Source organism: Pelophylax lessonae, assembly GCF_965119305.1.
Source record: "Pelophylax lessonae genome assembly, chromosome: 7".
NCBI classification, from domain to species: Eukaryota; Metazoa; Chordata; class Amphibia; order Anura; family Ranidae; genus Pelophylax; species Pelophylax lessonae.
Genome location: NC_138774.1, coordinates 214361575 through 214375045, shown reverse-complemented (window position 1 = coordinate 214375045; position 13471 = coordinate 214361575). Strand labels below are relative to the sequence as shown.

At 48.2% G+C, this 13471-nt stretch overlaps 1 protein-coding gene across 1 annotated transcript in view; it reads left to right on the top strand.

The window, feature by feature from the left end:
• EDF1 (endothelial differentiation related factor 1) overlaps positions 1–13471 on the top strand; it is a 42852-nt gene that overhangs the window by 14967 nt on the left and 14414 nt on the right. Inside the window, exon 4 of the mRNA XM_082264565.1 lies at positions 9132–9225. Coding sequence (XP_082120691.1) covers positions 9132–9225 — 94 coding nt within the window. The remainder of the gene's footprint in view (positions 1–9131; positions 9226–13471) is intronic.

Here is a 13471-nt window from a genome sequence, read left to right as displayed (position 1 = left end):
CTCCCTCGCCATAGTCGCAAACAAGTCCGACCTTGGCCTTTAACAACTCCTGGACCCTTATGCCCCGTACACACGTGCAGATTATCTGCAGACTTTTGTCTGCAGACTTACCTTTTCTATGTAGTGCAAGGGCCTGCCGGATTGCATACAAATTGAAAGTGTTTAGGTTTGACCTCATATTATATGGTTTTGGTAAGTCTGCAGACAAAAGTCTGCAGATAATCTGCACGTGTGTATGGGGCATTAGTGATCACATGGATAAGATAAAGGGCGCTGCTAAAGAGCTTGAAAAGCAGGGGCAGCTTCCACCTTTAGTCTGGCTGACTCGGCTACAAGAGCTGCTAGGAGACACCCCAAAAGAAGAATTAGTAAGGACCATTCCCACGCTAACCAGAGTGGCAGCCTTCCTCGCGGATGCTTCGGAGCAGTGAGGGTATCAGCGAGGGCCACTGCCCTAATCAATTCAGCCAAGAGGGCCTTGTGGCTTAAGTCATGGGGAGGGGACATCGTTTCCAAAAATAGATCATGCAGAATCCCCTTCACAGGGGATTTACTGGTTGGGCCAGACTTGGAAATGGTTTTGGACAGAACCACAGCCAAAAACTACAAGTCTGTTACAGTGAGAACTGCAATCAACTGCTGGACTGGGCAACGCACTGGATATCCAAGATCCTTAACAGTTTTCCAGGTCCGGCCAGTGAGCGTGACCCGATCACAGCTCCGGGCTAGGTCGGCCGTGACATAGCCCCACTGGACGGGGGCTGGCGAGTTAAACGTCTCGTGAGAACGCATAGCCCTGGTCACGACCTGAGTTGCAGTGTACCTCTGGTCTGCAGCACCCCCATTCCAAGATGGTGCGGTGGTCTGCCCCGAGTGGTGCCCGCCTGGTTCCAACGTGTAGTGAGTAGTGTACCCCCCCCCCCCTCCCTTTGGTGAATGCTCGGGGTGGACGCGGGCCCCTCCCCAGGTTGGTAGCCCCACATGTGTCTTTCCTTCCCAAATGGCGCTCCTCACTATTGGGGGTCCCCCTCTGCCCCGCCTTTCACCAGCTCCCCCCTGGGAAGCGTGACGCCAGCCGACCAGTCTGCAAAAATTCTGGAGTGATGGTCCTGGTTGGGGTCCCTGCCAGGGCCCCCCTTGTTGGCTGCATGTACGTGGGGGTCCTGCAGGTGCCGCCTTTTTTGCTGTAGATGGTTTCTAATGGCGTCGGCGGCCATGTTTGTGTAGCTTGGCTGCCATGTTTTGGTAGCTTCCCATTGATTTTCAATGCGGCGGCCATTTTCTTGTAAACTGTGAGCGGTGATTCGGCGGTGGGCCTCTAGTGGCAGTAATAAAGAAATATGACCAGCGCTACGGACTAGATGTTTGGGAGAGAAATATATTAGATAGAGGTGTAAGCTGCCCCAATCAGACCTTGGGGTTAAGGTGCAAGTGTTATAGAAGAAGTGTGAAGATTGGTGGTAGCGCCACCACCAATCTTCACACTTCTTCTATAACTCTAGTGGCAGTGCCTGCGCTTCCTTTTTCTCTGACCACCACACGGCTCGTATTTTGGCGCTTTGTGTCCCTTCTGATTCGATGGTGGTGAAGTCCCCTGTGGGTGTGTTAACACTCCCTCTTTCTGCTATAGCAGTGCTTTTGGCACGCTGGGACCTGTGGTGCCACTAGTAGAGCGGTGGGGGGGCTTTTCACAGCTTTTTTTTTTTTTTTTTTTTTTCTCCAGATTTTGCTAGAGGTCCCCAGATAACTATGGAGTCCCTGAAATATATCACCATCTGACCCACTCTCAGAAGCTGCTGGGCCCTCTGAGTTTTGGTCCGCCATGATGGCGGTCCTGCAGTCACTGGTGTCCAAAGTGAACATGGCCCTTCAAAATAGGCCTAGCAAAAAGTGAACCCCCCCGCCTTCACCTGCATTCTCTACCACCTCAGATTCTGAGGTTGATTTGGCCGCCTGGATGGTACCTACCCCGTCAGCTGAGAATGTAAAGATGACAGCTGCTGACGGGAAAGTACAAATCCAGTCTTTGGTTGACTCCCAAAAAAAAACCTTGTAGGGTGATAACCCATGGGGCTGTCTTAAGGGCATTCCTGATGGGTTAAAGAGCAATGGGAAGACATTTGGGCCATGACTTTTTAAAAGTTCTTTACAGCGGTTCAAGCTTACCGCTACTTTGAGGATGAATCCCTGGTTGATGTGAAGCGCCTTACATACCTCTGCAAAGATCTGACCGGTGAAGTGTCATCCGTGATACAACTCGATCGTTCCAGGCAGCCTCCAGTGATCCGACTCAATCATTCCAGGCAGCCCCCAAGCAACAAACTGTCTCAGACAGGATCTTTTTCGCACTGGTAGTGGTATTGGCACTGTGAACCGCCCAGGCCTCTGGCCACGCAGAAAACCTATCCAGACAGACCAAGACATGCTCGTACGTTCTGCTCTTTGGCAAAGTGATATAGTCCATCTGAATGCGCCGAAAGGAATATTCCGGTTTGGGTGAGTGCTTTCCTCGGTACGGTTACCATTTTACCTACATTGTAACTAAACAAGTAGTGGTAAAGTTAGCAGCTGCGGTAGTGAAGCCAGGGGCAATCCAATGCTCCTCCAACTGTGCACAAATAACCATCTTTGACTGATGCCCAGGGTAATGAGCTGAGTGGGCCATCATTGGAAAAAGTGATGTGGGTAAACGCCATTTACCAACATGACCCCAGATGTTGTCTGGACCCTGTGTAGCCCCCAAAGCCGTCTATCTCCTCTTTCCCAGCATTTCCACATTGGTCTGCAGTTTCTTCCACTGGTGACACGTCAGAGGGGATGGCTAGCATCAGGGTCTCTGCCACAGGGCTCAGAGCATCTTCCTTGGCAGCTCTAGATGCTCTATCTGCCAAGGCATTTCCATTGGCTTCCATAGTTGTCTCAGTAGTATGAGCCTTTACCTTCAGAATGGCTATCTTGTGTGCCAAGCAGAAGGCAGTGAACAGTCTGTCTATAAACTCCGCACTGACTTCCCCAAACTAGTCAAGAACCCACTTGCCTTCTGGATAGGACCAAAATCGCGTGCCTCCCCATAAAGCTTATCTCGAATCTATATAGACATTGATCCCCTGATCTTATCTCGCAGGCTCTTGCTAGTGCCCACAACTCAGCTTCCTGTGCGGACATATGGCAACCTAAAGAACCCTTCTCCACAATTTCACCGGTTGAAGTCACTGCATAATCTGGGGTGTAGTTCCTGGAACCAAAGGTTAGCATCTGGAATTTGGGTCTCCTTCACTGGACTGACAGCTGCTGATTCCCACTCCATCAAAGAAAGGCAATTGTGTTGTTCCTTGTGTCCTACTAAAGTTGGAAATTGATCAGAGACCGAGGGCGATTTTTAGTAAAGTTTTGAAAAATGGTAATTTTCCGCACCTTCTCCCCCTTCTCTTCTTTAACAGGAAGAAAGGACACAGGATTCAAAAATAGTGTATCGTTACAAGGTCTCTGGAGGTCCTTCAATGTCTGTCTGTATTCTGATGTGGTTAGATGTCGGGTACCCTGAGGGGGGAAAAAAAAAAGCTTCTACTTGCAGAACTGGCCTAGCCTACAATGGGGAGGTTCAGTCGTTCGTAAAGACACTCCAAAACAATAAGGTGATACCACCCTTCTCCTGCGCTTAGAATCCAAGCTCCCCGACCACACTCCCCACGGGACTCACAACTGGCGTCTCAGATGGCTAAGGTCTTGCTGCCCAAAACGGACTGGGGTAGTCCAACGGTACTAGAGGCAAAGAGAAACAGGGAAAGGGCGCACCGACCTAGCGCATTATCCTCAATAATAGGCTTTATTCATGCAACATATAAAATGGCTACTCACAAACACAGGTAAAAAAAGATCATATCAAGCTCAGTTGCTCCAGTGTCAGGAGTAGTCCATAAGTTAGTCTATAATCCGATGAGATGACGGCTGACGCGTTTCGAGGCTCAGCCTCTTCCTCAGAGCCACTGTGTCATGAGGATAATTTGCTAGGTGGTTGCGCCCTTTCTTTGTTTCTCTTTGCCGTTCGTAAAGACACTGTCTGGCCCAAGAGACCTACGGTGGGAGTTGTCTTGGGATCTTGAGATCTTTAAAACAGTTTTGGCTGCATCAGTGTCAATGAGGCAAGGGAGGGGATATTTTAATTCCTCTAGGATGTGGGCCGACACCAGTTTACCAACACCCTATGATGAGTCAGTCGTTTCTGACCATACCTACCTTTTTTGAAGTTTCCATAGCCTCCGGAATAAATTGCCACCAGCCGGGTTGTTTGGACAATTATGCCTGATGTTCATAGCAGACCTGTAAAAAAAAAAAAAAAAAAAAAAAAAAAAAAACTCAGTTTGCCACAGAGTTTGGAAGAAGGTTCAGGTGTTATGACAGGCTGTTGACAGAGACAGTGTGAGGTGGGAGGATGTCAACCGTATCGGTCTGTACCGTGAGCTGAAGAAAACTGAGATTAAAGTGCGGAGACAGGGTCCATAACGGGCCGTGAATCAGGAGAGACAGTGACCGGTTCAGTGTCAGTGGATCTGGCTTGTCTCAGTAAAGTTAGCCCAGGAAGAGCTTCCTCTACTTCCCTTACCGGATCGCTGGACTCGGCTATCTCATCAGGCCAAGTGTACATAATGCGGTTCTTTACCGCCTCATGCACGCCTTGCTGATTGACCATGATGGATCTCTGAAGCCACAATTGTGCTACGCCTAGCATCTTTGTTGCCTTTTTAGCCTAGTAACTCCTCCCATCTCCAGACATCAAAGGAATGCACCAACTGGTTCCCTTGGTTATGCCACCTCTCGAGGGGTCTCATGGACCGAGCCCCAAATGCAGACTTCATGTACCGCGAAACTGTTTGGCTAATTTGGGGCTCTGCGTTTCCCCCCTTGCATGGACAACCCATGGCCCATGACTATTCGAATCCTTCGCACCTGGTTTAGGAGCAACACTGCCAGGTGCCTGCTTTAACGGTGTCTGCTTGCTTCCGGATTATTTTACACGGCCCTCCGCCACTCAGCTATAAAACCTCAACCCGGTGGCTTTGTACGACTGTACAGCTCATCAACCCCCACTCGCTCCCTAACTCTTGATTATTTTACACGGCCAGATATGGGGCGGGTTTCAGTATCTACTGCTCACACGTTGAATGCTGAAACAATCGTGTCCCTATCACCCGTTTCACGTAGACGGCCCAAAGTACACACGTTCGTTTCGACCTAACCCGTGCAGCCAAACAACCCCAAAAGCACAATGAAAGTCCTCCCTATGCAAACCTTGGCTTCAGTCTATTCCTTGATGTTAATTAAAAAATAAATTGTGATGCCGGTTACTGATTGCACACTGGAAGGTATAACCTCTCTACCTAAAACCCAACCTGCAGTATTGAAAACACTACCTCTGAGAAATAACCGCTAATCAGCACAGAACAAACCCTAAAACTGAATCCAATAAAAGAATGGATGTTAGACTCGACACAGGATGTTAGACTCGACACAGTAGTCTATCGTTAGAAAACGTAGTTACAACAAAAAAATGGGACAAAATGCACTACAAAAACAGCTTAAACACGAATGCTTACAAAGAATGAGAACCGTTCTAAAACAAAATAGTTACCCCTAAAAACACAAACAGATGGGTTTTTTTTATGCTGAATTTCAATTAAAATGAAGAAACCCCAGTTATAAACTGAAATACAGTATAAAAAAAAATCACATAATGGCTCTATAACAAAGTTGCCCTTTTAAACAAAAGAGAAAAATGTTTAGAGATACCAAAAACGGAAGAGGTGGTTTGTTGAAATCCAAAATGGTGGCTCAGCCACATGGGTTTCAACACCACCAAACAAAATGGAGATGTAGAACCCGAAATGGCTGCCACACAAAAGTAAATTTACAACCACATGGGTCTTGATGCTAAAACAAGATGGCGGCCGAACACGTGGTTGACACAAAATGGTGGCACTGAGAACCACCAGCCGCAACCGAAATGGGTAAAAACCGAAAGGTAGAGCAAACATGTTTCTTGGTATAAAAACAAAAAGATGATACTAACAACAGGGAAAACGGGATTTACGATCAACCGTATTCCAAATATAGTGTAAACCTTGGTCTGAGTCTGAGCCATAGTCGTTCCTCCTGGCCGACTATTCTGATGGAGCCGTGGTCTGTCTGAAACAGTGCCCACACTGTTCCTGGTACGGTAGGTAGCTGTCCCCTTCTACCCCTGGAACTGTCGGATCCCTGGGTCCCCCCATCTGCCCCCCCCCCCACCCCTATGGGGTGGTCATACCTTTTTAGGTCGGTCTGGGGTGTCGAGCTGGGGGTGGGTGGGGGGCGCACTGCCGGTGACCGGACGATCGACTTTTGGGATGAGGATGTACCTGGTGGGGGCTCCTGCCAGGGCCCCCCTATCTGCTGGGATCTTGTTCGGAGCTCCTGGGATCCCCCCCTGGGCCCCTGATAGCCAAGCAGGGCCGCCATTTTCTTGTAGCCGTGTGTGCTGTGGATCAGCGGCCATGTTTTGTGTAGCCTTCACGGCCATTTTGTGGTTCTCTTTGAAAATAGCAGCGGCCATGTTTTTTTGAAGCTATGTGGGCAGTGATTTCGGCAGTGGGAGCCCCTCATCCCCTAGTGCTGACTCCTGGATCTTTCTCTTCCTGATCGCCGCTTGGTGCTGTAAGTACCTGATCTGTGGGGGTGAGTCTTTGTTGGATTCTCTCTCTCCTTCTCTCTGCACGGTGGGGAGGGGAGGGGGGTATCCCTAACAGTCTTTTTCTTTTTTTCTTTCTTACCTTTTTTTCCTTTTCTCTCTCAAGTCCCCCCTCGTCACTAATGGAAGTCCCTGGAGCACATTTCCCCACCTGATCCCCTGGGAGGCTGCCAGGCCCTGTAGGTCCCAACAATCCCTGACTGCACTGACGGGGGTCCTGGAGTCCTTAGTGTTCAAGGTGTATTTGGTCCTGGTAAAACGGACTAGCAAAAAGCGTCCCCTGCCTTCACCTGCTTGATCTGTCTCATCAAATACTAAATCTGATTTGGCCTACTCTTCTGGGTCTGTGTCCACTTACCCTGCATGCTCAGTGAGGATGATTTTTCGGCTCCTTTAGCCGTGACTGAAAAGGCGCTGGTGGATGCGCTGATTGTTTCAGTGCGTGAAACTTTAAATATGGAGGATGCGGCTGATGCTGCGTCGGAGGCGCCGGTTCCCTTTGGCACCCACAGGCTCTGCAAGGCGGCAAGGGTGTTCCCCTTTCCTGCTTACATTGATAATATTGTCACAAAACAGTGGGTTTGTCCAAAACACACTTTTGCCGTCCCCAAGCATTTTCCGATGCGGTAGCCTTATGAGGACTCCCTGCTTAAAAAGTGGACAGTCCCGCTTGTAGTGGATTCGCCGGTTTCCAGGTTAAAAAAAAGCCACCTTTAATTCCAGTTGAGGAGTCCCCGGCCTTTAAACATCCGGCTGATAGGAAGTCGGAGGCTGGCCTGCCATATGTTCACTGTGGCTGTTTCGGCACTTGGGCTGGTATTACTATTGCCCTTGGGTCACAAACTCTCACCGAGTGGGCTAAACTTTTACGCCGGGACCTGGAGGAGGAACGGCTTCCCCTTGCCTTTTGTGAAGCTGATGGATCAGTTTGTCCAGGGGCTACAGTTTGTCTGTGATGCCTCTTTGGATGCGGCTCCTTTTATTTCTAGACTGTCTGTCTCTCAGCAGTGACCCTTCCGCGTATTATCTGGCTGAAATGCTGGTCTGCGGACCAGACTTATAAGAAGGCCTTATCTGATCTCCCATTTATGGGGATCGCCTATTTGTCGCTTCCTTGAAAAACCTCAGGGCCGTACTCTTTCTGCAGGCTTTAAGGATTCCGCTCTCTACCCTTTGAACCACTGGAGGAATGCTTGAATAAATACCTTACACTAAAAACAGTACTCCTAGTGACCCTTGTGTCGGCCAGGGGGGGGGGGGGGTAAGTGAAATACAGGCTCATATCTATGATAGAACCCTACTGTCTGATTCAAACGGATAAGATAATCCTAACCCAGACCCGGTTTTCTTACCAAAAGTCTCTTCAATTTTCCACCGAACACAAAATGTGGTTATCCCTTCCAAGTTCAATGGATAGCAAGAAAAGAGACATTACAACAAGCTAAATGTAAGAAAAGTTCTTATAGCTTACCTTGGGAGAACTAAGCACTGGCGCAAAACTACATTTATTCTTTCTCTATGCAGGAGTCAACAAGGGAAAACAGGCCTCAAAGTACAATAGCCAGATGGATAAAGCTTGCTATATAGGCATCCTACCAAGCACAAAACCTTGCCCCACCGAGCGGAGTCAAAGTCCACTCGACCAGAGCTTTGGCATCTTCAAGCGCAGAAAGGGCCGGGACAACATTGGAGCAGATCTGCAGGGCAGCGACATGGTTGAGCTTCAATGCCTTCGTAAGGCATTCTTGCATCAACCAGCTGTCCAGTTAGGACCAGTCATTTGGTCGCAAAGTGCTCCAGACCTTATCTCCTCCCTAGTAAGTATTTCTTGATACATTCTCTCAGATGCTGCCCTGGAAGACGATTAGAGAAAACAGAGTTGGGTACCTGGTAACTCTCTAAGTCTTCCAGGGCAGCACTTGTTCCCTCCCTAAACAGTACAAAGGATTTTTGCTAATTCATAAGCTTGCTGTGAGGGTTCCTTTGATGCTTTACGAATACTGAGGCACGCAGGTTTGGCTGACATTTTTATAATGGTGTACTATTGTGTTTCCTAGTTTAAGTGGGAGGAGCCTATCTCTGATGCTGCCCTGGAAGACTTCTTAGAGTTACCAGGTACCTAACTGTTTTTCTTTACGCTGAAGCCCATAAGGAAATTGAGGTGACTGAGTTGCCTTTCCTTCCTGTGCGTTTTCCTTGGTGTTTATCATCCACAAAAAACATAGGTTAACTTGGCTCTCTTCCAAACCAATGCAATAGTGTGTGCATGTTATCTACTTTGAGTTATATGAACTGATGTAAATTTTTTTGTTTTTTAAAGAGCTGTTTTCACACAGTTTAAATGCATACAAAAGGAATCTCCAGTGCCTTTTTTTTTTTTAATCCTGTTTGTATTTTTATTTTTTAGAGAATTAATGAGAAGCCGCAGGTAATTGCAGATTATGAGTGTGGAAGAGCTATTCCCAGCAATCAAGTAATGGGAAAGATTGAAAGAGCGATTGGTAAGTATTTGGTGTATGCTTTATGTGTACGGACTAGTATTTTAGGCCACCTTTTTGGGAGTGAATTTGCTGTTACGATTTTAAAATAAACCTGTGCTGAGAAGAGTACAAAGGTTGTCATTGCTACCACTGTCATGCTGATAAAAATTTCTTTGGTGATTTGAAGTGACACTAAACCTCTTTATTCACCAAAATTTATATATACTAAATGGTTCTGTAATTTTTCCTGACATTGTATTTGTTCTGCCTCCTTGTAATGCCCTCTGTGAGCTCCTGAGCCTTTGCTTTTCTGTTGACGTCTGTTTGCAGCAAGCATTGCACTTTAGTTGCAGACTTGCCCACTGCTATATATTATATAATATTTCACATGCATACTTGCTACTACACCCCTTAACGCATCTTGCTACTCTTGAGTATGGCGATACCACACGTGTGAGACTTTTTTACAGCCAAACCACATACAGAGGCCTGACATGCAGGGAGGACGGTCAGGTGTTCTAGCAGCATAAATTTACACATCTGATTTCTTGACTACCTATTACACTTTTGAAGGCCCTAGAGCACCAGGACAATGTAAATTACCCAATTTTGGAAAGCAAGCACCACAATGTGTATATTCTATGAGGCGTGAGTCTCTTGAACATGTCCATTTTTTTTTTTTTTTTTCCCCCCCACAAGTTATTAAAAATGTGGAAAGGAAATAAAAACGCAATTTTTATGGCACTGATGGGAACTTTTAGTGGCACTGATGAACGCTTAAGGGGTGCTAGTACTAAGGGCAATGATAGCACTGTAGGTCACTGAGCACAGTAAATCAAGTAGTCTCACGCTGCTGTCTCTCTCTCTTCTCTCCCCACACGCTGTATCGGTGTGAGGAGAGGGCTGAACCAGGCATGGCCCTGGTTTGATGACAAAGTGATCGTTCCATCATTTGATCACGAGGTAAAGGCTTGCTGTGAATGGGGGGGGGGGGGGGGTATAAAAAAAATTTAGGCCCCTTTCAGGCTGATATATTTTTCCTTCATTTTTGCCTTGCAAGGAAAATGTTTCCCTTAAATCCTATGGGACTTATCTATCTTTACTGCCCTGTGCAATAGTTTTGAAGCGATCATCCCTGATTCTCCTCTTCTTGGGTCCCCTGCCGACGCTTTTGGTCCCTTCTGCCTTCAGAGTGCCCCTATAGCATGGTAAAATAAATTCTGCCTTTAGAATAACTCCCTTTTCCTGCCCAGGACTATATGTCCCATGATCCATTGCTCCTCAGGCACTTACTGACATGTATGGATGGTGAACTGAGCTGCAAGTCTGCTGCATTGTTTCCTGATATGTAAACAAATAATGCATTTTGTATGCAGGACAACTAATCGGCTGACCAACTAATCTATTATGAAAATAGTTGACAACTATTTTCATGATCGATTATGTTGATTAGTTGTTACAGCCCTATCAGCATGTCAGCCAGGCAACTGGCATTTCCCGGAAGATTTTAGCAATGGCAGCCCAAAGGTTTTCTTTAACTCTCCAGCAGTTACACTGGAATACCATGTGAGGGTTTTTTTTTTTTTTTTTTTTTTTTTTTTTTTTTTTTTTTTTGAAAAATCACAAAAACAAGCCGGTGTTTTAAGTACATTTCCAGCTTTGCTAAGACTTTAAAGAGTGAGTTTGTTTGGTCCAAGCTGGCTCAAATTTGTATTTCTCTATCGTTCGACAGACGCAGCTCTTCTTAATCATAGACTCATAGGGATTGTCACTAGGCGGAAAAAAACTTGTTGACGCCTATGGGAGCTGTCCCAGCAGGCATTACCTACTCAGGCTCTGCTATACTCAAACTAGTTAGTTCCAGAGGACCAAGATCCAAAGGAACTACGAGCAACAGCCGGCTGGTATTCGAACTGGATAATCAGATCCTTAAGGTCTCCCAGCCTTTGCCTGCGAGCGTGAGCAGGTTATAGTCCAGAACTACGCTGCGCCACGTCGGTGCCCCGATGGATGAGGACGGGCCTGCGAGTAAATCTTCTCTCCGGGACGCAAATGACCTGGAATTCCCTGAGTCGCAGCTTCCTTGTGGCTAACAGCATCCCCATTTCGTATGGGAGGTGATCTGTTTTTCGGAGTAGCGCCCACCGGTACCGTGATATGGCGAGTAAGCTGTCCCCTCCACACCCTTGGAGGTCGTGGGGCAGGCGTGGGCCCATCCCTGGAATAGTCAGACCTTAGGGGCTCCCTCAATTCCCTGGCACCCCTGGAGGACAATCTGGGTAACCCCTGCTTCTCCCTCCTCTAGTAGGTTTTTCACCATGGGGAGTGGGGGGCTGTGGTAAAAATGCGGCCATTTCGCCGCTTTTTTTTATTATTTTTTTGAGGGGGGGGTGAATCGTCCTGGGTGAGTCTCTAAATGGGGCCCCATAGTTGCCTTTTGTTCTGGGACCCCTTTTTTGGGGGTCCCGGAGACCGCATGGCGCGCTATGGGGGCTGCCATTTTTCCATGGTTCGTACCTCTGTGTTCCCATTTGGTTGTATGGGCAGCCATTTTCTTGGATTCCCCATTGAAAACTGCGGCCGTTTTCTTGTGGTCCGGGGGGCGGGCCTGGCACACAGCATGCTTTTTTTCTGTGTATGAGTCAGAGCTGCTTCTTCCTGCACTTTCTGTGTCACTTTCGTTTTGGCTCTGATCGAGACATGTTCTCTGGATCTGGTAAAGTTCTGGGGGTCTCCTGTAGGAGTCCGCAGCTAAATGGGGGGGGCGTGTTTTTCGCCGTCTTAAAAGGGACATTGCCAAAAATGTTTTTCTCTTACGTCCTCCGACAGTCGCCGCCTCTTCATATTCGTCACATATGGGGTATTAGACTTTGCTCCGAAGGAGTAGCTAGGCAACAGAATATGTTAACAATAAAGCTTTAACATATCCCACCCTCAAGGGGTGGTCCCCTCAGTCAATACCCTCCTACTTCCTGCAACCATATCTCAGTTTTAATGTCTAGCTTGTCAGGAGTGGCTGGCTCTCTATGTGCTGGGACTTTTTGTCCCAGACTCTTTCTTCTTTTTGATATTTTGTTTGAGTTTTCTCTCTACCTTTACTTAGCTGTTATTTTTGTCAGCATTAGTTAGTTCTTCGGACGAAGAGGATCATGCGGACTGGGTCTCGGGCTGATCCCCCTGGTCGCAGGTCGTGGGTCAGTGGCTTCCCAGTCTGCCATCGAGCGTTCAGCCAGGTAACGCTCCTGGCACAGTGAACGACCCATCCCTGTTCGGTGCAGGGATGATTGGTGAGGTGGCTACCTCACTGGACGCTGTGCGGTTTCTGAACCGCCATTGTGTGCGTCTTGAATTGCGACTCTCCCTGCCTCATGTGCAGCGGCTTGTTCGCCTGTGCGGGTTCCCCACGCCATGTGAGGTAAGTGTATCTATGTGGGGACCTGTCTGTCTGGGGGGGGTCTCAGTCTGGGACTGTGTAACCTGCCTTTAATCACACTGCTTGTCTCCCTATCTCTCGGCTGCATGCTGTGGGCTGCAAGGGGGGGGGGAGCTGTATGACACTGAGTATGTCAGGCTGGGCAGTGTGAGGAGCTGTGTGCTGTGGGGCATGTTTTTAATGGCATGTTGGGGCATATACAGCGATCGCTGCGGCGATCTAACATGTATCCATATAATGGGATAATATTGTGTGTGATTTTATGCACTGTGGAGCGGCGATTTCGGCGCCAAACGACGCCATTTTACCGGCGCCCGCTCCGGCCGCATGGTTTACATGCACGGCGGCCATTTTCTTGTAGCCTCCATAGGCTTACATAGAGCGCCCTGGCAGCATCACTTCCTCTCTCCTGGAAGCACCGATCGAGGCAGCAGCAGCAGCGGAGTCTCCTCAGGTTTTATCCTTCTATTCCTGTGTTCCATTGCCTGTATTCAGTCTGTATATTCCCTGTGGGGGTCTCATTGTGCCTGAGTGTGGTGCGGTGGGCTGCGCTTGCCGCGCTTGCTGTAAGGGGGCAGTTAACCCTTGGTTGTCTGGCATACAGGGGCAATGGATTCTCAGGAGGGCAAGTTTCCCACAGTATTGGTGGAAAGCCAGGGGACCGCTGTTTCCCCCCCAGGGGGGGATTTAGCCACTATTGTGGCTGGCCTTGCTGCACAGGTGCAAATGCTGGTGGCTGCTCAATCTACTAAACGGCCCAGAGTTGCTCTGTCCTCTGATTCTGAGGGTGAAGGTGATGGGGCTGTTCTGGCGGGGACCCCCCTATCGGGGTCC